Below are 25,364 nucleotides of genomic sequence, written 5' to 3'. Positions count from 1 at the left end.
CTCTTGGTCTCCCTCTACGATTTTTACCCTCCACGCTGCCCTCCAATGCTAAATTTGTGATCCCCTGATGCCTCAAAACATGTCCTACCAACCGATCCCTTCTTCTAGTCAAGTTGTGCCACAAACTTCTCTTCTCCCCAATCCTACTCAATACCTCCTCATTAGTTACGTGATCCACCCACCTTATCTTCAGCATTCTTCTGTAGCACCACATTTCGAAAGCTTCTGTTCTCTTCTTGTCCAAACTGGTTATCGTCCATGTTTCACTTCCATACATGGCTACACTCCATACAAATACTTTCAGAAACGACTTCCTGACACTTAAATCTATACTAGATGTTAACAAATTTCTCTTCTTCAGAAACGATTTCCTTGCCATTGCCAGTCTACATTTTATATCCTCTCTACTTCGACCATCATCAGTTATTTTACTCCCTAAATAGCAAAACTCCTTTACTGCTTTAAGTGTCTCATTTCCTAATCTAATCCCCTCAGCATCACCCGATTTAATTTGACTACATTCCATTATCCTCGTTTTGCTTTTGTTGATGTTCATCTTATATCCTCCTTTCAAGACACTGTCCATTCCGTTCAACTGCTCTTCCAAGTCCTTTGCTGTCTCTGACAGAATTACAATGTCATCGGCGAACCTCAAAGTTTTTACTTCTTCTCCATGAATTTTAATACCTACTCCGAATTTTTCTTTTGTTTCCTTTACTGCTTGCTCAATATACAGATTGAATAACATCGGGGAGAGGCTACAACCCTGTCTCACTCCTTTCCCAACCACTGCTTCCCTTTCATGCCCCTCGACTCTTATAACTGCCATCTGGTTTCTGTACAAATTGTAAATAGCCTTTCGCTCCTTGTATTTTACCCCTGCCACCTTCAGAATTTGAAAGAGAGTATTCCATTTGACGTTGTCAAATGCTTTCTCTAAGTCTACAAATGCTAGAAACGTAGGTTTGCCTTTTCTTAATCTTTCTTCTAAGATAAGTCGTAAGTTTAGTATTGCCTCACGTGTTCCAACATTTCTACGGAATCCAAACTGATCTTCCCCGAGGTCCGCTTCTACCAGTGAAAAACTGTCTGTAAAGAATTCGCGTTAGTATTTTGCAGCTGTGACTTATTAAACTGATAGTTCGGTAATTTTCACATCTGTCAACACCAACAGGATAACGGCGCGAAATTTCGATTTGTTATTAAAAACATAAGGTTTTCATTTGACTCAACACAATCAACTCAGTATTTTTGTTACCTATATATGACGGTAGTATCTGTTCCCGAAAGAACAGTTACCGTGGATGACCATGCAGCTTTGCTAGAAATGAAATGATAGTTAAATGGACACCCTAGCTGCAAACAGGCGTTGATGTACTTCACTGGGGACATGTTGAAAATGTGTGCCCCGACGGGGACTCGAACCCGGGATCTCCTGCTTACATGGCAGACGCTCTATCCATCTGACAAGGGAACCTCCCCATCGCACCCCCCTCAGATTTAGTTATAAATTGACACAGTGGATAGGCCTTGAAAAACTGAACACAGATCAATCGAGAAAACAGGAAGAAGTTGTGTGGAACTATGAAAAAATAAGCAAAATATACAAACTGAGTAGTCCATGTGCAAGATAGGCAACATAAAGGAGAATGTTAGCCGATGAGCGCCATGGTTTCGTGGTTAGAGTGAGCAACTGCGGAACGAAAGGTCCTTGGTTCGAGTCCTCCCTCGAGTGAAAATTTTACTTTCTTTATTTTCGCAAAGTTACGATCTGTCCGTTCATTCATTGACGTCTCTGTTCACTGTAATAAGTTTAGTGTCTGTGTTTTGCGACCGCACCGCAAAACCGTGCGATTAGTAGACGAAAGGACGTTCCTCTCCAATAGCAACCGAAAACATTTGATCGCAAGGTCATAGGTCAACCGATTTCTCCACAGGAAAACACGTCTGATATATTCTTTACGACACTTGTGACGGCATGTGCGTCACATGACAGGAATATGTTGTCGACCCACCTAACTTGCACACTTGGCGAATGGGTAAAAAGATTCTTCTACCTTGCCCGATTTAGGTTTTCTTGTGGATGTGATAATCACTCCAAAAAAAGTGTTGAAAACAAGAGTTTGTCACATAAACTGCATCAAATGAATGCAACAGTTTCAGAGTCGCACAGTTTTCCCTGTGCTCTGTCAAAACATATGTTTTTTTACGTTTTCAAATGTTTCCGTGCGTAGTCCGTCAAATTCTGTATATATCCAAGCAAATCTGAACATGTCCTGGAATTTTGGAGAGCGAAGTTGATTATGTGTGAGTGCCTGAACTTTGATAATTATCTGAAAATAAAAAATTAAAATTTTCACCCGAGAGAAGATTTGAACCAAGGACCTGTCATTCCACAGCTGCTCACGCTAACCACGGGACCACGGCCCTCGTAAGCCAACGCTCTCCTTGATGTTGCCTACCTTGCGCATGGACTACTCAGTTTGTATATTTTGCTTATTTTTTTCATAGTTCCACACAACTTCTTCCTGTTTTCTCGATTGATCTGTATTCAGTTTTTCAAGGCCTATCCCTGTGCCAACTTATAACTAAATCTGAGGGGGGTGCGATGGGGAGGTTCCCTTGTGAGCCACCGCAGGCACAGAGGATAGTGCGTCTGCAGGGACTTATCCCTTGCACGCTCCCCGTGAGATCCACATTCTCGACATGTCCACACCACTACATTCGTAGTGCACCTAATAGATGTTTGCCCATCATACTCATTACTCGTGGCAGATTAATCTACCAAGTCCCGTACGAGTTCGGGCATAGCGTGTGCGTTCGCACAAGAAGGTCAATGGCCGGGATGCCATTATTTTAACTATATATGACGGTAGTATCTGTTCCCGAAAGAACAGTTACCGTGGATGACCATGCAATGGCAGACGCTCCATCCATCTGAGCCACCGCGGTCACAGAGGATAGTGCGTCTGCAGGGACTTATCCCTTGCACGCTCCCCGTGAGATCCACATTCCCGACATGTCCACACCACTACATTCGTAGTGCACCTAATAGATGTTTGCCCATCATACTCATTACTCGTGGCAGATTAATCTACCAAGTCCCGTACGAGTTCGGGCATAGCGTGTGCGTTCGCACAAGAAGGTCAATGGCCGGGAAGCCATATTTTAACTATATATGACTGTAGTATCTGTTCCCGAAAGAACAGTTACCGTGGATGCTATGCCCAGCTCTACTACAACTCGATAAAGTTGGAGAAAATCAAACACCAGGATAACATATTCAATTTCAGGTATAATAATAATAATAATAATAATAATAATAATAATAATAGTAATCTTTCAATTGGACGCCACTTTGGCGACTTGCGTATATCCAACCTACCCCAGGGATCTAAAATTTAACGTGGAATCTGAACCACGTGACGTTTCTGTCGATTTCGCACATCGTTGAGAGATGAGGGCTGGGTTAAAACACAGACTGAAAACTCAGAGGTCCTACCGGGATTCGAGCTCGTGACATCTCAGTTTTCAGTCAAGCACGATGCCACTAGGCCGCCAGACACGACGAAAATTTAGCTGTTACTGATAGTTTGATGTCTACATCAATAAAACACATAGAAGGTACTATGAAGTGAATGGTGTATTTGGAATACTTCGGCAGCTTAAGTCTTTAACAGAACAAGAGATCTTGAAAATAACCCCAATTGTCATCATTGCTTGCCCAGAAGATTTGGAATACTAGGTGACGAACAGGTGCAGTTTGCTCAGCTACTGCTACTGAAAACAGAAAGCACGAGCCTCTGGAACTGCAGTTTTGTAAACTTTTAATGGAAGAATGGCGGTCGAACCCGAATGGGGCTTCCCGACCAACAATGCCACACGATCATTCCATTTTTCAGTGGAAAATTCATTAGAATCGTTTTTCCCAAATGTAGAAATGGTCTTACGCATTTACTTGGCCTTAATGATCACCAACTGCAGGGGAAAACGTTCTTTTTTAACATTAAAGCGCACTGAAAATGAGATAGGAACACCAAAGGACACGAACGTCTGAAAGAGCTCACCTTAATAAACACAGAATGTGATTTGTATACAGACATTGATATGACTAGTGTTGTCTCTGAATTTGCCCAAATTAAACCGAGAAACACCTCTTTGTTAAGTGCTGTTTTATTCTACATCCCAAACTTTCTAAGGCCTGAAACAAACCAAGGGCCCCTACTTAGCTTTTGCTATGGGCCTGCGCTGGGTTATTCCGAGACTGCGTCTCACTAGCCAGCACCGACAGATCATCAACGTCCTCCACCATTATCTTCTATTGCCTAAGATAAGGGTATCCATTTCATTTTTATTAAAAAATGGGACCTTCAAAAATTAGAATACCACTTGGCACAACTAAGGAAAAAAAGGGACACACATTGTGCTGACAAAATTTAATGGACGTAGAATTTCTGCTGCACTGTCACCGTAATTTCCACTCTTATTTGTTTTATCAAGACTTGCATTTTCGTTTGAACACACGTGCAATATTTCTTCGTCTTTACGTGTATCACAATGTCAGACCTTCCAGCATGTCCAACAGCAAAAATTGGTATACACAAACTACATTCTACAATTTCTCCACTGTGAGTAATAAAAGTAAACTCACTCTTTATTTTGATGTTAAAATTGCAATTTCGTTTTGGCACGAAAAACAGTGAACATGAATCTGTACCACCAACACTGCGAAACGTTAACAGGAAGTAAACAAAGATTGTAGAGCAGCTTGGACGCCTCCTGGCTTATATACTTGCGCAATGCGCAGTATATTGCAAATCAGATATCCGATACGAAAAATACTTTAGCCAAGCGAAATAACAAGACCGCTACGGTCGCAGGTTCGAATCCTGCCTCGGGCATGGATGTTTGTGATGTCCTTAGGTTAGTTAGATTTAACTAGTTCTAAGTTCTAGGGGACTAATGACCTCAGCAGTTGAGTCCCATTGTGCTCAGAGCCAAGCGAAATAAAAAAAAGCAGGACTTTTGGAGTCCCCAAAAACCTGGGACATTTTGGAGAAAGCGGGACTTCAGGGAAGAACGCGACGAATGTACACCCTATTGAAGATATCAAACTCACGTGATCTTCTTACGGCTCTTATGCCTAAGTAAGGAAAATAACCACGATATTTTTTGAATATAGAAGTGAAATTGATGTTAGTCATGTATATAACCTAGATACGATGGAGTCAGATACAGTAAATGTAGGGTTAAGAAGTAGCAGATGCCAATAGGTTATAGTCTTGTGGACTTACATCCCACGATGTGTACTTACATCCCACGATGTGTACTAATTATTTAAAATTGATTAACCAATCTGAGTTCTTGTGTGGTAAATACAGACTGAAATGTGGTATGGGACAGATAATGTACCGAAAGTCGTGAAGGAAATGTTAGCCAAGTCAAGCAGCCTTTTTGGCATGCTACTGAATGAACTTGGGGCTACTACCAAAAACCCCATAATAGAACAGATGTGGAGTTAAAGCACAATTTCTTGCATTGCAATTTACACAGAAATGTCTCGTAGTTCGCTAGGAGGAAGATTAAGAAAAAGAGAAATACTCTTAACACTAACATTTAGCCGGACGGCTAGCGAACGTTGGGGATCAAAGAAAACCCTTACCCAAAATTTGGCTATCAAACGAGAGCCCGTTGCTCCACACTGGACTAAGTATGTGCAGATTTTGGAAAAGGAAGATTTTATAATTTTTTATATTCGAGCTCATTGGGAGAATTGTGAAGCTGAAACATTTCAGTCTACCCCTGCGGTAAGGTTGTCATTGAGCCGAGGGAGGAGGCGGCGGCACAAGAACATGACGTCTCTTCCGTGATGCTCTAAGAGGGTGACGGCCGGTCGCGGTCGTCGAAGGCCTTGGAAGGCCGGTGGGCTGGGGACAGGACCGCCAAGGTCTGCCCCAAAATGTTGGCCGCCTCGTGAGGCACGCGTCATACTCAGGGAATGCGCCGCCGCCGCGTTGCCAGGTCGACTTTCTCATACTATGAAGCACCACAATCGATATCTCGAACTGCGCAGTGTCTCATCAAAATTATTTCGTTTCAGAATTGATTTGTAAATTAAATAATGAAAACAAAAGGACAACAATATTTGAGCTCAGGAAAAGAATGTAACATAGACCCTCATGCAGTTATTCACCAAGAACAGTTAACCGATACCTCAAATTTCTTTTAGTTGCGGCCACTATTTTTATAAATCCTTATTGTTTGTCATCATTGTCACTGACTCGTACATGTACACAGATGTTGTGTGTGTCTCAGTCTCTTCGTAAATCGATTGTGAACAGCGTGTCTTCTTGAAAACTAGAAAGTCAGTTTGTAACGTTTATTGATTTGTAATAATAATTATAATGAATAATAACTATAATTAGTTATAAAGAATAAAGTTCTCTTCTAAATTCGTACATGCATTATAATCTTAGCGGCGTACATACTCTGTGCTCCTGCATGCTAACCGTCCTTAAGATGATAATCTAGGTGTTTCTTTTGTTGTGAAATCCAGCCAAGATCTACCGTGGCCCATCTTTCATCCTTTCTTCTTTATGCCTTACTCTTAGCCACTATGAAGTCACGATCCACATCCTGATGACCTTCCCGCACAAAAAAGAAAAATCTCTGTACTAACCACTGGTGTAAACAAATTATTGTGATTATATTGAAACATTTTATGTATGCCTTGCCTGACAACAGAAGTGAAGCTTACAGAAAATGAAGATGAAATGAAATGAAACTTAATGGATTGAGACGGTACATGATGTTATTTTAGTGATTAAAAAATCTAGTCAAATGTACAAAGTATTTGGTAGTGTGTGCCCACTTCTCAGTACAATGTTGGACATTCTCTGGCCAACATAGGTGCACTGACTCATTTGGGAAGAGTGCCATAAAGCTGTTGGATTCTCTCCTAAGGCAAGCTGGCCCACAGTTGTTCTAACTGGTCCTTCATATTCTAGATAATGGCTCTGGGACAGAGTTCATCCGTAGCAGTCTCATATGTTTAATTTGGCACAGATCTGGGTATCTTGGTGCCCATAGGAACACCTCAGCATCTCATAAAAAGTTCATAGAGACATGTTCCATTTGTGGACAACCAGTGGCCTGTTGTTTTCAACATCACGATACTGTCACAAACGAGGAAACTCATGAGGATGCAGAATACCCATGAATACCATTGTGCCGGTCAAGTTTCCTCAACCACAGCCAGCCATGACTTGAACTCATACCCACTGGCTCTCTACACCATGCTGGCAGGATCGACATTCTTGTGCCACTCCAAAGCATTAAAAGAACTGGACCTCTCCCCAAGTCACTGTCATACTCTCGGTAATCCAAGGTAAGGCAGAACCGCGATTCATCACTGAACACAATGCAGTGCTATTCATTAGCACTCTATGCTTCCTAATTACAGCACCATTCCAAATGCAGCCGTTTGTACTGCAGAGTTAATGGCAGCCTATATGTGGGACAGTAATTCTCTAGTCCATCTGGTACTAGTCTCTGATCACAGGTGCGAGATGACGTAGAATGTTTCAGGGAGTCCAGTACTTGTTTTCTTATGGCAGGTTGCACATGTGAAGTAATTGTGATGTGCTTGATGCATAGTGTGATGATCCTCACTTTAGTTGGTTAGACATAATCGACTGGAACCTTGATGGCAAGTATTCCTCTGCACACGTTCCCATGCAGTCCAATGTTGGGTCACTTCACATCCGAGTGCTCCACAAATCTGGACATTGCATGATTTGGCCAGCCAGCCAAATGGAGACTTACAATAAGATCCCATTTAAACTCTGTCAAGTGTTCATAATGCTGTCTCACATGAGTATGTTGCATCTCCATGTCTTTAACAGTGATCACTCAACATCTGATGCTGTTCACACCCCATGTATACCCAACCAGGCCTGGTAACAACAATAAACACAAACAACACTAATGCACTGTGATGGCTTTTCTGTCACAGAGAACTATAACTGTAATCACTTACGTACTGGCTGGTAGTGTGTATGTGTGCGAAGTTGCATTACATCCAACAGTGTTTTCCAGGTGCTTCACTTTCTCTTTGTCAGGCTTTGTATTGTTATTATTATTTCTTTACTTTCTCAGACGTTATGTCTGGTTAAAAATGGAAAGTGACGCGGACCTTGATCAAGCGTCACTTCCTTTTAACTGTACGGTATATGTTATATTGCATTTAGGAACTTTCGGGTAATTGAACATGTATCAATAATTACAGATTTCTGTAGTTGTATATATAAGTTTGGATGTAGCTGTATTGCATTGATGTACTGGTGGATATTGTGTGGTATGACTCCTGTAGTTGATAGTATAATTGGTATAATGTCAACTTTATCCTGATGCCACATGTCCTTGACTTCCTCAGCCAGTTGGATGTATTTTTCAATTTTTTTCTCCCGTTTTCTTTTGTATATTTGTTGTATTGGGTATGGATATTTCGATTAGTTGTGTTAATTTCTTCTTTTTATTGGTGAGTATGATGTCAGGTTTGTTATGTGGTGTTGTTTTATCTGTTATAATGGTTCTGTTCCAGTATAATTTGTATTCATCATTCTCCAGTACATTTTGTGGTGCATACTTGTATGTGGGAACGTGTTGTTTTATAAGTTTATGTTGTAAGGCAAGCTGTTGATGTATTATTTTTGCTACATTGTCATGTCTTCTGGGGTATTCTGTATTTGCTAGTATTGTACATCCGCTTGTGATGTGATCTACTGTTTCTATTTGTTGTTTGCAAAGTCTGCATTTATCTGTTGTGGAATTGGGATCTTTAATAATATGCTTACTGTAATATCTGGTGTTTATTATTATTATTATTATTATTATTATTATTATCATAGATATCTGGTACACATTGAATGTGGAGGTAATGACAAACTATACAGCTTGTCCCACAAATGGGTTTACATTGTGTGAACTTTAATAAATTGAACAAAAATAACAAAAACTATGAACTATTAAGTCACATAGATGGTCATGACATTACTGATTATGTTTTACGTTGAAGATATTGAAACTGCCCTCCATTGGCAGCAGTAGAGTGTCTGCAATGCTACGGATCAGATTGACACACATGTTGTGATTCCCAGTGGAATAGATTCACAGGTCGCCACAGTCATCTCTCCCATATCATTCAGCGTACGTGGCTTTATGATGTAGATGGTGTCCTTCAGAATTACCCACAGAAAGAACTCTAAAGGTGTTTCAATGAGAGATCTGGCTGGAAACTCAACACTTCCCTGCTGGCCTATCCACCTCTCAACAAACGCAATTGCCACACATCATTGTGGTAATGTGATTGTGCACTGTCTTGCTGAAAAGATCAGTGTTCATCTCAGTACAGGTAGTGAACAGCTGGTACAATTAATTCATTTGTTTGTATTTTACACCTGTCACCTTCATACTTTACACCTGTCACTTTTTCTTAAAAAAAAAGTGGGGGGGAATAAGTCATCTGACTGACATATTACGAAACACTGATAAACTAAGAAGATGAACAACTTATTCTTCCGGAACATGAGGACTATGTCTTGCTCAGTACACAAAGTTCTGGTGATTGGCCGTTCCATTCTATTTAGAAGTTATCTCATCAGACCAAACAGTGACGTCAATCAGCAGTTCGTTATTGCAAATCAATTCACAAAATTCAAGGCACTTATCCAGATCATCCTCGTTTATTGTGTGAAGCAACCTGGGAATGAAGGATCTCCACTTTGTTTGCCTTAAAATATGGTGAACATCTGATTCATGCACAGGTTGTCGTATGGACTTCTTTGGGGGTCTTGTGAAAGTTTGTACCACTGCACTGCTGCAGATTTCTTCCTGCATACCACCCCTTCTTCACATCATGCACACTTCCTTCCTTCTCGCATTTGTCACTTAATTTTGTTATTGTTACACCTGACAGTAGCATGGTATGAAACTCTGCCTGCCATCATCTGTGCACTTTCATGCCAATAACACCTCAAATCTACTTTCTTTGCTCCAAGGACAAGTTTCCAGCCGTGTTGCTATTTGCATACAGTTACTGGCAACTGAAAATAAACAAAAGAAAAGCAAATGTATGGCTACACACACTAGTCATGAAAGCACCATATAATCATAATTGGAACTGGCTATCAATAACATGCCTCAGTTATTGAAGTTAAAACAATGTCAACCCCTTTGTAGGACAGCCTGTATTTGGGGGGGGGAGTGAAAATCTGTGACACATACCTTCGTCCTAGAACTGATCCCTGGATCTGTGTCCATGCTGCATGCCCCCTCCCCCCCTGCCCATCCCCTCCGCCCCTCAGTTCTTGAATGGTTTTTACATTAAAATTACATTTCTCATTTCCATAAGTCAAAACTGATTATACACACTGATTTCCATGTGCTCATAGTGCAAAAGCTTGTTTGCTGGTTCTGTTATTTCATTTTTTTCTTTTTAAAGTTTCAATTAAACACTGTTTTACTATTATTATTTAAACTGAGTTTCAGCCATCGTTTGATACATGGTCTATCAAGTTTTCCATTCATCGTTATAGTTTACTTTCATCATAAGCAAAGAGGAAAATTTTATAAATAAAACATTGATTAACACATATTCCATATTCTGTTTTCTGGTTCATGGATCATAATACTTCCTCTTGGCCACTGCGGATAGTTTTGGTGGTATGGAATCACCTTGACTAACTCATTGCATTTACAAATTTCCCGTGTTTCTTATGGATAGAAGTTGTATCATTGCTGTATATGTTCCTCAGTTTAGAAACATAGGTTGAATCAGTGTTTTTCAAGAGCTGTAAATACATATTTTGTTGAAATCATGTCACATTCTTCTCAGTAACTATAAGTCCCAGACGAAGTGATAATTCATATTCTTGGTTCCAGTCCACAATTTAATTTTGGAGTTGCAGATTGCCAGTTGCCTAAGTAAAATCCAGTATTTTTTTCTGTGCATATTTGTTATAATTTTATTGTGTGATGTATATATTAACGAGAAGGGGCTCATAGGTCTATAGTTTTTTGACTCCTTTTCTGCAAAGTAGAACAGTTACAGCATTGTTCCATTGTCAACGATGTTGAAACCTTCTTTTAATTACTTTAATTACCAGTTTTTACGACTTCAGTTAAAACACCATTTTCTTCAAATGTCATTCCTTTCTTCATTCCTCAGATGGCTTCATATGTATCTGCCAGTACTTCTAGAATGTCATTATTTTCATTACTATCTATCTGTACTTCTGATTTATCTGGTGAACTATATAACCATGTAAAAAAAATCTAGGATGTCTTTACAGTGTTTTCTTTGTTGTTAATTACTGTACCCTCAACCAAACATAGTTACCCACTTTCATACACTTTTGTTTTCAGTTACTTCCTTATAAAACTTTTTGTTATATTGCCTCACACTTTTTTACATTCTCTCGAAACTGTATGCAAGTAGTCTTTCTTAATTCAACATGTTCTATTATGCCCTACTCACTGTTTCCTTGAAGCCCCATTTTTCTCCATCTGAGTTCTGCTTTTATGTTACCTTCTTCAAACTTAATTTCCTTTTGTTTTATTGCCTTCATTAAGTAATAGCCCCATTTCTGCTTACTTGCATAATACTCATTTTTGAAGACGCTTTACATGTTGCTTAGTTGATCTGGTGTGTATGAGAACTTTGCCTGAGGAGTCTCTCTCTCTTTCTAGTTTTGTATCTGTGCCAACTTGGAATCTGTGTAAATTCTCTTTTGTGTGATAAAGTGTAGTCAGCTTAACCTTTTTTCCATTTGGTCATTACCATGTCTTTTAGTGTTTCAATTTTGAATGTGACTATCTTTCAGCAACTATATATGAGCTGGTGGAGAAATAACATAGCCAACCAGTTGCAAATAATTATTTAATACATTTACCTAGCTAGGTTTTGACACCTCTAAGCATGACTTCATGGTAATGAAAATTTAGAAGCCTTTAGGTTACATTGTGAGAAGGCAACAGTCAAAGTTTAGAGCAGACATGCTTAAGTCAAAAATTAAAAATGTTCCAGCCTCTCTCTCTCTCTCTCTCTCTCTCGTCTGCCCAGGACTCATAGAGTTTAGTGAGAGATGACTAGGTGACTAGGGGTACATTTCAGTAGATCTGTACTTCCAGTGGTTTCATCCCAGACATGAGTGAATTTAAGGCTCAGCAACCAAAACAGGTTTGCATGCTGGTAGTGGCAGATGTTAGTGAGCAGCCTGTCTGCATTTGTTCTGTTCTAAGCAGTCAAGATAGTTTCTTTACCAGACAAAAAACTACATGGGTTGAACACCTGGGTTGGCCACTAGGATTCTATCTGATAAGTTCCTTTAATACTCATTAAGATGTAAATGTTCAAGAAGTGACCATTAAGAACCCAGAAGACAATCCTTAATAGGAATATATACACACACTGGTTGCCAGCTACTCAAAGTAGTTTTGATGAAATACTATTTTAGTGTTATTTATATTTATACTTATCACAATTGTCCTTGACAACAGAGGTGCTACCTGTCATTCACTTCATTGAACAACAACCCTGTTTCAATATTAAATCGTATTATGCATTGAGGCAGTCAGAGTTTCACTGCTTTTTTAATTGTTGTGCCTTCATGCTTCACCTTTAAGACACATTTTGTACTCAGGTCATCCATTCCATCAAAGTCAAACTGTAAAAAGTATGATGTTAAAATGCTTCTTATTACCGGCTCTGTTAAGACAGCACAAATGATAGAGCAAATGTACAAGTATGTGCTGCGGTGTCAAAGTTATAATTTACAACAGGATAAACCTGAAAGGAAGTTACATATTTAGTTTTATTTTGCAGGCAACATTTGTTACATGATATTAGCTTCCTTTTGGGTTGTGCTTATACTTAACAGCATTTCTTGAGGTACCTCTGTTTTTATCATTTTCTCTTCGCACTACCCGTGTGTAAATGATACCTTACTCAGTTTAGTGGGCACCATAGAATTTCCCCTGAATGTGTCAGTATTTTCACATCTAGCAGTGTTTTTTGCGTGCATAAAACGCCAAATTCTGTGTAGACTCAGATTTAAGATTAAACTGTAGGTCAACTGTTAACTTTATTAGTAACTCTTTTGGCAGATCAGAAGGAGGTTAGTACATGCCTCCAATTTCACTGTGCCAAGCGAACCATTATTTAGAACCATGCCAAACAAACCATTATTGAAACTTATCACTGAGCAACATGGGGCAGCAGTTAAGACACTTGACTTGGGTTCAGAAGAGCAAAGTTCAGCTTCATCCCACTATCCAGACTTGAAGTCTGTGGTTACCATAAATTGATTAAGGTGAATGCTAGAATTATTCTTAATTGTTTTCATTTCTGCATCCTAGTTGAACTCCCAAGTTTTGCTCTGTTTCTACTGACTTGATTATTGTATTGCTTCCTCTTTTCTTTTCTTAGTACAATTTTGTATTTCTTTTCTTTTCTGTTTTTCAATTTAAGATATTCATTACCAATAGATAGTGAACTAATGGTTTACTGTAATCATTTTTTGCATTTCTTGCAGTCTGTGATTATTGAGAAATATTTTTGTGGTAGTTTTTGTGGTCCTTCACCCTTTTTTTTTTTTACAGCACACGCTGATATTTTTCTATGTATCTGCATTTCACTGGCATTACTGACAATGAGTGTACTCCCCAATGTGTCAGAAATCATTCTCTCATACGGTTTTTTTTGTATCTAGCTGATAAAAACATGTTGCTGTGTGTTGTCTTCTCTAATTTTTCTTTCCTCATATAAACAGAGTTTTTAGCTGCAATGCAGAAAACATCAAAGAATGTTATCGTCATTTCATTTCTTTTTTAAATGTGTATGATAGTAGTGAGAATAAGATATTAAAACAATAGTGATCTTTCTTTATTGTGTACAGTTGTCTCTTTTTCTCTTATTCTGCCTAATTATTTGAACAAGCTTGTGTTCCAGATTTATTGATATCTATATTCCACTGACTCTGTTACCAAAGCTAAATTTATATTCTTGTGATACCTGTGATAAGTTTTCCTTTCAGTCTCTCAAGATCCTGGTAAAAACATAAGTGTTAGATAGCAAAAACGGGCTCCAATAACAACATCTAAACATTGTGTTCATTAAATAAAAATGGTAACCCACGTATAAAATATATCAAATGAATGCATTTTACCTACATCATGGATACTATTTATTTTCTCTGACATAAGTCTCGTAAAAATTTACTATTCTTGGAAACAATACCTGACAGTGTGTACCAGCTACTTGTTATATTTCAGTATCTTGTGTGATGTGATCCGTTCACAGTATTTGGAGTGCTCCAATAATGCAATACAAAAATATAACTTTTCTGGAGCAGTGATTTGTTTGTGTTATTTTCCTTCACAATAAGTCAGCAAATGTACCAGGTGAATTACCAGTTAGTATTTTATCAATAATGCCAATGCAAATTAATAGAAGTGGCATAATGTGGTACTTAGGCAGTAGATGATAAACAAAACGGTTCAAATGGCTCCGAGCACTATGGGACTTAACATCTATGGTCATCAGTCCCCTAGAACTTAGAACTACTTAAACCTAACTAAGGACATCACACAACACCCAGTCATCACGAGGCAGATGATAAACAATTGGACAATGTTTGCCTTTGCTAAGGTACTACACTGTTGCGTTATTAGCTAAAAAATGGATCTTCTGTTAGTTAATGTGTTCTTGCCCAAAAGTCAATTTTGTTACCATGTGTTTGCTTTTGTGTTGTATAATTTTGGGAAATTATTCCAAATGAATACTGTACAGGTTTCAGCTTCTGAAGCATAAGATGTATTCTCTCTCCTTTTTTATGCAAGCGAGATAAATAGCTTTTCTGTTACTTGTCTCATTGTGATAAGTATTTATTTCTGCAGTTGGCAGTACTCCGTATACATTTCTATATATTTTATTTAATATACGGTACTGAAGGCTATTAATTGCTCTTTGCTGTAGGAAGCATCCCTGCGGGCATTGAAACTGTCAGGGGGGAGATTAGAAGCAGCCCATGACCTGTTGTCAAAGCAGCAGCATGCAGAGCCTCTCAATGGAATTACCAAAGGACCCTCTCCAGGTAAGACCAACCCTTCCATTTTATATTTAATAGATTTATAACGTCCTGTCATTTAATCACTTGATGCCAGTTTTCTTTCCATTTAAAATAAATATATTACAGTTTTTCCACATACCCACATGCGTGCGCGCGCGCGCCCACACACACACACACACACACACTCTATCTCTCTCTCTCTCTCTCTCTCTCTCTCTCTCTCTCTCTCTCTCTCTCTCACACACACACACACACACACACACACACACACACACACACAGACAGAGAGAGAGAGAGAGAGAGAGAGAGAGAGAGAGAGAGAGAGTGTGTGTGTGTGTGTGTGTGTGTGTGTGTGTGTGTGCGAGCGTGCATGGATACTAATTCTAACATAATTTAACATTTACTTAATCATGGGTAGGTTGTTATACAAAATAGAGTTGTTGATGTTATTAGAGAGAGAGAGAGAGAGAGAGAGAGAGAGAGAGAGAGAGAGAGAACTGATATTCTCCAGATGTAGTGGCTTGAGATGATTTATTGTCTCACATGGGTAGGGTAGGATGGATTCAGTAGTAGTGCAGATAGAGACAGCAGGCAGTAAAAATGAGATAAATGTACAGAAATAACTATAACTTGTACAGTTACCCACAAAGGCAGGGTATACACGGGAAGGTAAGGGGAGGGGGAACAAGGCGGAGAGTGATAAACAAGAAGACAATATGATCATGATAATACGAGGTGAGCATAGACTGGATTAGATAAGAGATGGATGGGAGTGTGAAGCTAGCAGAGAAGGTGGGAACAGGAAATAGTTGGAGAACAAGTCAGGGAGAAGGGGTTGGAAAGGGGACAAGTGTATGTAGGTGATCTTAACAGACATTGAGGCAGTGAGATTTGTGAGACTTCGAAGGGTTTGCCGTAGTTACAGTACCAACCATACAATTGAGAGGAACTTGTTTCATTGGAGATGGGGTTAAGGGGGGATTCGGAGGACACTTTTTTTGAAGTAGCTGTTACATTTGACCATACTACATTGAGCTATACACCCTCTTATAAAATTGTGGCAGTAATTATATGGGAGGACAATTGATAATTGGTCATGTTCTCATTGTAAACTATGCCATGATTGTAACAAATTTGGTAATGACATGGGAGCTTACATATGTGGCCCTGTCTCTTAGGATAGTATGTTGTGCTGACAACTGAATTCAACCTGCTGTCCAAATCCATCAAACAGACCTTACACCTGTGTCTTTTAGAGTGCAAGAGTGCCTATGCAGCAAGGGGCAGTGATCAGGAGTAACATTATTATGAATAGTCTGGCAGTGGAATACCAGTTTGGGAGATGTGGGAATAATTTTGTGAGGTAACCATCACGCTTATGTAGATTATGCTGGAATCAGTTTAGCATAAAATGGATACTAATTCTAACATAATTTAACCTTTACTTAATCATGGGTAGGTTGTTATACAAAATAGAGTTTTTGATGTTATTAGAGATAAACATGATGTGTTTTCCATGAGATGAAAGTGCCTTTGGAAATATTGTATATTTGCAATTTTTACATGAGTGACTCATGCTCTTTTTTGATAAAATTGAAGACAACTAGTAGGATCAGCTGAAAATATGTTGATAACACTATACTTTGTAATGGCGTGGTTCGGATTACTGTGGTAAGACCAAAATAAAAGTCAGCAGAAGTAGGAATAGGTAATTGAAGTATCTGGTTCATATGAAGTTTTGGCTAGTGATGCTTGAGCAAAAGGCACAAATAAAAGATGTGTTGAATCATACAAGGTGTGTTCCATAAGTAATGCTACCAAATTCATAAAAAAAATCATTTATTGAATATATACGTACAAATAATCAAAAATTTTCAAAATAGCACCCTCTTGCATTGATACACTTCTGGAGGCAGTGTTTCCATGCCTGGAAAGCCTTTTCCGGAATGTCCTTTAGAGCTGATGTAACATGTGCCTGGGTGCTTTCAATCATGTCCCAATGTTTTCCTTTCATGACTCCTTTTAACCAAGGAAACAAAAAAAACCCAGTGGGAGCCAGGTCAGGACTATAGGGAGGCTGGGGAACCAATGGGGTCTTGGTCCTGACCAGGAAGTCGTTGACAGTGAAGGCACTGTGACTTGGCACATTGTCGTGGTGAATTTTCCACGTGTCCTTGATGTCGCTTCGGCAGCACGAGACCCTCCTTTTCAGTCTTTTAAGCAGTTCCAAGTAGAAAGCTGAGTTACTCTAGTCCCGGTAGGTACGAATTCACGGTGGACAATTCCTCTGACGTCAAAGAAGACAATGAGCATGGTTTTGATCCTGGACTTTCTCACACGTGCCTTCTTGGGACGGGGCGACGATGGGGTGTGCCACTCTGAACTCTGCCTTTTTGTCTCATGGTCGTACTCAAAAATCCGTGACTCATCACCAGTGATAACTGAATTTAAAAAATGAGGATCATTTTCACACATTTCCAACATTTCTTGGCACCGAAGCACTCACATGTGCTTGTGTTCGTCAGTCAACACTTTTGGGACGAGTTTGGCACACACCTTTCTCATGTTCAAATCTTAGGTCACAATGTGGAAAACAGTTGTTTTTGATATGTTTAGAGTTTGTGCTATCAATTGAAGGCTCAGCTGTGTGTCAGAGTTCAAACAATCGTGTCACATTTTCGTCGACTTGTGCGGTTGATGGCCGTCCCCTGTGAGGTTCGTCGGTGATCTCCTTTCGGCCCTCCATGAACAACCTGTGCCATCAGAAAACTTATGATTTGGACAAGCAATCGGTCCCAAAGGCATGGTAAAGTAAAGGAAACTTTTCGGTGATGAGCTTCCCAAGTTTAACGCAAAATTTGGTAGTGTACCATTGCTCTACAGAATGTTCCATTGTGCCATGTTACATAAACTCAAAACGGGGTTGACAGAAACGCACGTCCTGACTCTCTGGCAGCTTGCAGCTGAATGAGACAAAGAGCGTTTTGAAGCTAACACCCCCCTCCACTTTGCCCAGCCAGTTACAACACGCTGTGGTGTACCGTTGCGTCAGAAAGAAATTGGTCATATTACTTAGGGAACACACACTGTATTCTTCCCAAACCAGATAATCAATGGCTAGTGTTGAAATGAGAGAAAGTGTAGATTTACGGTGCTTGTGAAGAGAACTATAACTCTGTCTTGGAGCGGGAAAATTTAAATGGTAAGTGAGATGAAAATACTGAAGAGTCAAAACTAAACAGTTAAAAATACTTTACAACAGAATGTCAGTCAGTTGGGAAAAGAACATGAGACAGTGCTATGTTCTTGTTGAACTCAGTTATACACTGAAAATTCTTTCTCATACTTCATACCTCCTACAAAACCACTGCATCTGTAAATTAGTACCTTTTTCATCCGTATCAGCAGAAAGTCAACAGATGTTAAGACGCGTGATCTGTAAAGTCACATACACTAAATATTAGTTTATATGCACAGTGTGTGTATGTGATGGAGAGGTGGGATGATGGGAGAGGTGATGCACAATCAATACAGCACTTGTGATTTAAGTGACAGAAGATATATTCTAGGTACACAAAATATCAATACCTCATAAATAAAAATTTGGATTCTTACATCTCTGCATTACTGATGCAAGTAATTCTGCAAGTAATTGTTCAGGCACTTTTCTGCTCTTTTTTAAGTGTGTGTGTCTCAACCTTCCTCATCATTTTTGCAATTTGTTTTTATTGTACATTTGCCACCCAGTATGCATTCTTACATGCAAGTGAGGAGTTACAGGAAAGCTTCATGGATATTTCCACACAAGAGAGGAAGTAAAAGAACTTAAGTTGCTTCGGTGGCCGTTTTGATGCTGCTAGCGTTACCTTAATGATACGTAAACTCTGCTGATATTGATAAAAAATTATATTCAGTTGTACATTGCGTGTTTGTGAGCATTAATTGTGAAGAAACAACCTCTGAAGAGGATCTATATTTAATATATTTAAAATGTATGAGAGTTTGTCAAAATTTTGATGATGTGTGATATAACAAGATAGTATTGTTTATATTTAAAACACTACTTTAAAAAATTATAAAATGATTGTAGTTGTTAGAATGGCATTAATTTGACAGAAAGCACTTAGTTTCGTATTTGAAGTAACATGCCTGTAAGGATTTTACAGACCTATTGTCACTGGAGCTGAGATATGGCGTCACTTTTGAGGCACCTGTTGATGAGACTGTGAAACTATTGTTTTGAGCTATTCCAAGTGTGACTGTGTGAAGCATAATACAATAAGAAGGTCTTTTTCAGAGAGCTACCAGTATAACACATTTACAGCTGTGCCTTTGTAGACAGGGATAATGAGAAAGTATTATTTTGTGAAATCATTAAACTGAAAGTTATACATGTAATTGTGATGCATTGATCACAGTTGCTGTACCCTGAACATTTTCATTCACTCTCATGCTATAAAAAGGTGGATAGTGTAGATCAAGTGACATATGTGACAGTTTGTCACCGGTATATTGCCATTGTTTGCAGAATAGCAGTCCTACATTAATCATGTTTCATAGATCCTATCAATAGAGAGAAGCTTCAGGGATGTCGAACGAGTGAAGATTTACATAAACAGATGAAGAGTATAGCCTGTAAACTTCATCCGTGAACTGTGTTAACAATAAACTGTCACTATACTGCTTAATGATACTCTTGCTAATTTTAACCAAGTAAATTTGCAGACAAACTGCTGGTTCCTCAGATATGTTAAATAGCTGCTGTTTATCTTCTATTGGTAATTTAATAATTACTTGATCACGTTAGTATTTTTCAGAAGCAATAGTCACCAACATCTATAAACACAGATTCCTGTTTACAGAACATTACTATGTGCCATGCAACTTTACATTGAACATCGCTATTTGCCAGGTAGCTTATGAAACTTGTCAATCCTTGAATCTAAATATTCATATAATAGATATAAAATAATAATAATTTATGCAAGGAATAATAGTAATATTCCAGGAGGTAACCAATGCACCCATCAACAACTGGCAGTCAAGAACTCGGATTTTGGGGAACCAGAACGTACATGATTACAGAGAAAGTTGGAATTTTCTGGCAAAGTTCCATATAAACATCTATATTTCTCAACATAAACACACTGATCCTACCAGGACAACTGCACAACCTAATGTTGGAGTTTGATAAACTAGAGATAATGATACGTGCCCTGCAAGAAACATGCATAACAGACGAAGACACAATGGATTATGGAAATTACCATACTTTCAAGAGAGAGACAGAAAAAGAGCTGCCAGGGGTGTCCTACTTCTGGGCATGGCCTTTATGATACACAAGAAGATAATCAATCCAGTTACAAAAGTCACTCCCTTAATCAATAGGCTGAGGACAATGCACCTACAGTGTGCAAACAAGAAATACACCATGATCAACATACATACCTCCACAAATGGAGATAACAAAGATGTCCCAAAATCAATAAGGAAATTCTGGGCAACATTAGAGACAGCAGTGGCCAAGATCCCCAAAGATGACATAAAAATTTTGCTGAGTGATTTCAACACACAAATCAGCAGAGAAAAATATACCATAGAACTGTGGAAATGTTCCCCATGCACAAATATAGAAACAAAAATGGCACGAGACTCATCAGACTAAGCCCATAAACAGCTTGAAGATTATATCGACATCTCTCAGGAAATCCCTATGAAAAAAGAAAACAGAAGTCACCTATACAATAAAGAGGAGGATTCCAAATAGACCGTAGTAATTTCCTACCCAGCCCAGAAAGAGCTTGTAGCCGTTCTGCCTGCTTTATTTATTTCTTTGTTTGTTGTCCTCGGTGTTGACGTACTGCGTTGCTACACTGGCTGAAAAATGGGTTGTGGAAGTACAACACAGACTACTTTAAATGATGTAACTGACAGAGGCACAGTTGTGTTTCACTGTCTTTTACTTTCACTTTTCACAACCTCCAATATTACACAGTTATATATGGCCAGTGCACTATTGTTTAACCTTTGATAAGCCTCATTAATAGTTTGCAGGCAAACCTCCACATACTGCTACAATACTTTCCTGTTGAACATCAGTGAGCAGTAAAAACATAACCACATAATTCACAGTTCTTGAAGAATAATCAGGTACGTAAGGAACAGACACTGTCATTGCTTTAAAACACGGCCTGTTGGTGTAACACTTGTTTCCCTGTTAAATTGGTGCATTGTTGTTGTTCTAACCAACATGGGTTCCTCGTCTAAAACTCGGCCGTGGACTGACTGTCTCGTGACCAAAAATCAGGCCCTTATATATCATCACAATAATCGGTACTGAAACTACACATCGTTCGAAGTTAGATTTACAGAAATTACAATTAAAACTTAACTCATTAAATTAACTGAATACATCGAAAAATTACATCTTTTTAACAGTTTCTTCTACTGCAAGAGTTAGGCCAAATAATTTGTTTAAATCATGAAATTAACAAATATAAGTATGCAAACAATACTTTGGACAAAACTGTTAATTACTTTGGAATTAATTAAGGGCTGGCTTTGCTAACATGTTTTCGAAAAAAAAACCAAATAAATACTTACAGAATGCTGACATTTCATCTTCCAAATGTTTACAATTATTACAGAATTTATATTTGTTTATATGTCAACAATAGAATTTAAGTTATGAAACAATTACTGATTTCACCCTATAACAGAAGATACTAACTAGGAATAGTTGAAATAAATTTGGAAATCAATTACATACACGAAACTAAGCACAAAATTAGATCTGGTGATATCTTCTTTAAAACTGAGAGCCAACCTTTCTCTTTTATGAAAATGCAGATTATACTCACGTATGTTAATGTTAATTAGTTAAAAGTGAAAAAATGAATTTAAGGAGGCAAATGCCAGAACAAGAGGGGGGAGTCAAATTATCCCAGCTTGCTTCGTCACAAGCTCCATGACATGCAAGTTCATATAGGTGCGAATGTTGATTCAGACCACTACCTAACTTGAGTCAAAATCAAATTTGCACCAAAGAAAATCCATCAGAAAAAACACACATAAAGAAGCTTGACATGGAAAAGATCATAGAATCCAACATAAAGCAGGAATGGGAAAACAACAAGCAAACACATGACAAGAATTTCATAGAAAGATCACACGAAATGTAAAAGAACTGACACCACAGAAAAACAGTACTAAACACCCATGGTGGGACTCAGAATGTGTAGATGCATTATAAAGAACCAAAGATGCCTTCCAGGAATACAGCAATAAAAAATCCCCAGAAACTTTTAATAATTTTAATGAGTCAAGAAAACAGCTACAGAACTGAGTACATGAAGAAGCAGATGGACACTATAGAGGAAAACTTCCGCAACCAGAACACAAGAGAATTCTACAGGAGTTTCTCAAGGAAGGTCTGCATGTACACGCCTCAGAATTTGTGCTTCAGAAAACAAGATGGGATATTTGCATTAACTGATCAATAGAATTGTCAGGAACTGGCACTTTACTTCTCTTATGTCCTTAACTGCCCTGAACCTGAAACAAGATTCTCAACTCAGGATTGTACCTTTACTCACCCAGAATCACTCCCACAAATATGTGAAGAGGTGAACAAAGATATACTTAAATTAAAAAACAACAGAGCATCCAGTGAAGATGGCATCATTGCAGAATAAAGAACCTCGGATCAAAGTCATTATCACAATGTACACAAATAATAACAACCATACGGCAAACAGAAAAACTTCCTGATGACGGGGAATGTGCACTTATCCATCGTCTGTAAGAAAGGGCATAGAATGATTGTGAACAGCCATAGAGGAATCTCCCTGCTACGAGTCATCTACAAAATTTACTCAGCATGCTTGCTGCTGATAACACAAGAACAGTTTGAACACAATATTGGTGAATACCAGACAGGCTTCTGCTCTTGTTGTTCCTGCACAGAACAGATCTTGAATCTGATAACATTTCTAAAACACAAGGCACTAGAAATACAGCAATTTGCACTTTCATAAGTTTCGAAAAGTGTACAGTTCTATTGACCGACAAGCCTTGTTCAGTGTCTTAGAAGCACAAGGACTTCGCCCAGAAACACTATGACTAATGAGGCAGACACTGGCTGGCACAACATCGAAAGTTAAATTCATGGATGAAATCTCTAATCCCTTATGATCAAAACAGGAGTATGCCAAGGCGACAGATTATCCCCACTATTGTTCAACCTCATCCTGGACAAAGTTACATGGAAATGGAAAAAAGAACTGAAAATCCCATGACACTGGAAACCAACATGAATAGGGTGATCCAGGGATCAGATCTCAAACCGAGCTTTTGCAAATTACCTACCCATTCTCTCAGATAATAAAGCAACAGCGACCAAACAAATAGAAATACTAAAAGAACACGCAGAAAAAGTTAGTCTGCAAGTCTCTTTCCAGAAGTCTGAATTATTCTGCTCTAAATTAGACACAAAATATGGCAAGATAAACAGAGTTACACATTTCAAATATCTAAGTGAAATACTCAAACCTACAGGAGGAGAAAAGATATCACAAAAGACTTGACTACAAAAAATGAAGAGATCTTACGGCAATAGACAATACATACATAGTAAGAAAAGTTTGTTGGTTCAAACAAAGGTCAGCCACAACAACAAACTAACCAAGCCTGAAATACTATATGCAAGCAAGACACTAACAATCTATACAAAAAACAAGCATACTGAAGGAAGAACACAAAATCGTGAGAAAAATTCTTGGCCTGAAGCTGACAGATGAGGGATACCGATTACACTTTAGGAAAACCACAGAAATTGTGTTACATTTAGCAGCAGATGTCAGAAAAAGAAGGTTAACATTCTATAGTTACAACAGAAGGCTACCACCAACAAGACTCACCAACAGAATTCTGACATACATACAAGGGGTCAAATCAACGAAACCATGGAGCACCCAAGTCAATCTTGACCTAGAAAAAGCATAAATAAATACAATAGACACTGAAGACTGAAACATATACAGAAATAAGATATGCAAGTGGAATGTGAGGTCAGAGAGTAAGTCCCAAAGAAATGAGGTATGAAGTGGACTGAAGAGTGGTAATACTGGCCAGCTGCAAGTAATATTCGCACTCTGAGGGTTCTGTACAAATTGAATTGTGTGTATAGACAGCTTGTCCATTCTGGGAATTGAGAATCTCAATCATTTTTCCTGCTATTAATACTGCTAAGATATCAGTCCCAGGGATTCCAAGATTTTTGAGAATATTTTAATTCCAACAATAAAAATGTGATATAAAGGAGGCAGGAGGCAGGTGACCATTTTTATAATAATCAGTAGTTCTTTGTTTAAGCTGATCAGCCCACAATGTTAAATGTCAAACATCAAGTGAGGAATGACTTTATTGTTCATGTAATGGCACCAGAACACACACATAAAAGATGGTTGTAATTGGCAAGCTTTTGGAGCCAGTGGCTCCTCCTTCAGGCAGGGGAAGGAAGAGAGATGAAGGGAAGGGACTGGAGAGGTCTAGGAAAAGGGGTAGATTTCGGGAAAGTCACCCAGAACTGGAGGTCGGGGGGGGGGGGGGGGGGATTTACCATATGGGATGAGAAGGAAAGACTGATTGTTGTGAACTGCATCAGAGGAGATTTGAAAACCTGAGAGCTTAAAGGTGGAAGACAGGGTAATATGCAGACAGAGATTACTGCTTAAACATCATGCGTGAGTTAATAAGAGTGAAAAGCTAAGTGCATTGTACGTAACAGAGGAGGGAGGGGGCGGTGAAAAACAGACAGGTAAGACAATGGAACATTTAGGATACTAAAATGGAGTGAAGCAAAGAGTAGTTACAGTTTTCTACATCTTTCATTGTCTTATCCATATATTTTTCACCCCCCCCCCCCCCCCACCTTTCCATCACTGTACAATGCACATAGGTTTTCATTCTTATTAACTCATGCATGATGTTTAAGCAGTAATCTCTGTCTGTATATTACCATGTTTTCCACCTTCAAGCTCTCAGATTTTCAAATCTCGTTCGATGCAGTTCCCGATAATCAGTCTTTCCTTCTCATCCCGTACGGTAAGTCTCCTCTGAGCCACGGTTCTGCGTGACTTTCCTGAAATCTGCCCCTTTTCCTCAACATCTCCAGCCCTTTTCCTTTACCACTCTTTCTTTCCCTTCAACCCTTCTGCCTGAAGAAGGAGCTATTGG

General features: G+C 38.8%; 1 protein-coding gene across 2 annotated transcripts in view; it reads left to right on the top strand.

Moving 5' to 3' along the window:
* The window catches only part of LOC126254345 (serine/threonine-protein kinase Warts-like), a 214,415-nt gene that overhangs the window by 110,206 nt on the left and 78,845 nt on the right, over positions 1–25,364 (top strand). For both annotated transcript variants that reach the window (XM_049955304.1, XM_049955305.1), the window contains exon 3: positions 15,035–15,152. In XM_049955304.1, the coding sequence (XP_049811261.1) occupies positions 15,035–15,152 (118 nt within the window). The remainder of the gene's footprint in view (positions 1–15,034; positions 15,153–25,364) is intronic.

This window comes from Schistocerca nitens, chromosome 1, assembly GCF_023898315.1.
Source record: "Schistocerca nitens isolate TAMUIC-IGC-003100 chromosome 1, iqSchNite1.1, whole genome shotgun sequence".
In the NCBI taxonomy this organism is placed as follows: Eukaryota; Metazoa; Arthropoda; class Insecta; order Orthoptera; family Acrididae; genus Schistocerca; species Schistocerca nitens.
This window is presented reverse-complemented; position numbering and strand designations above follow the sequence as displayed.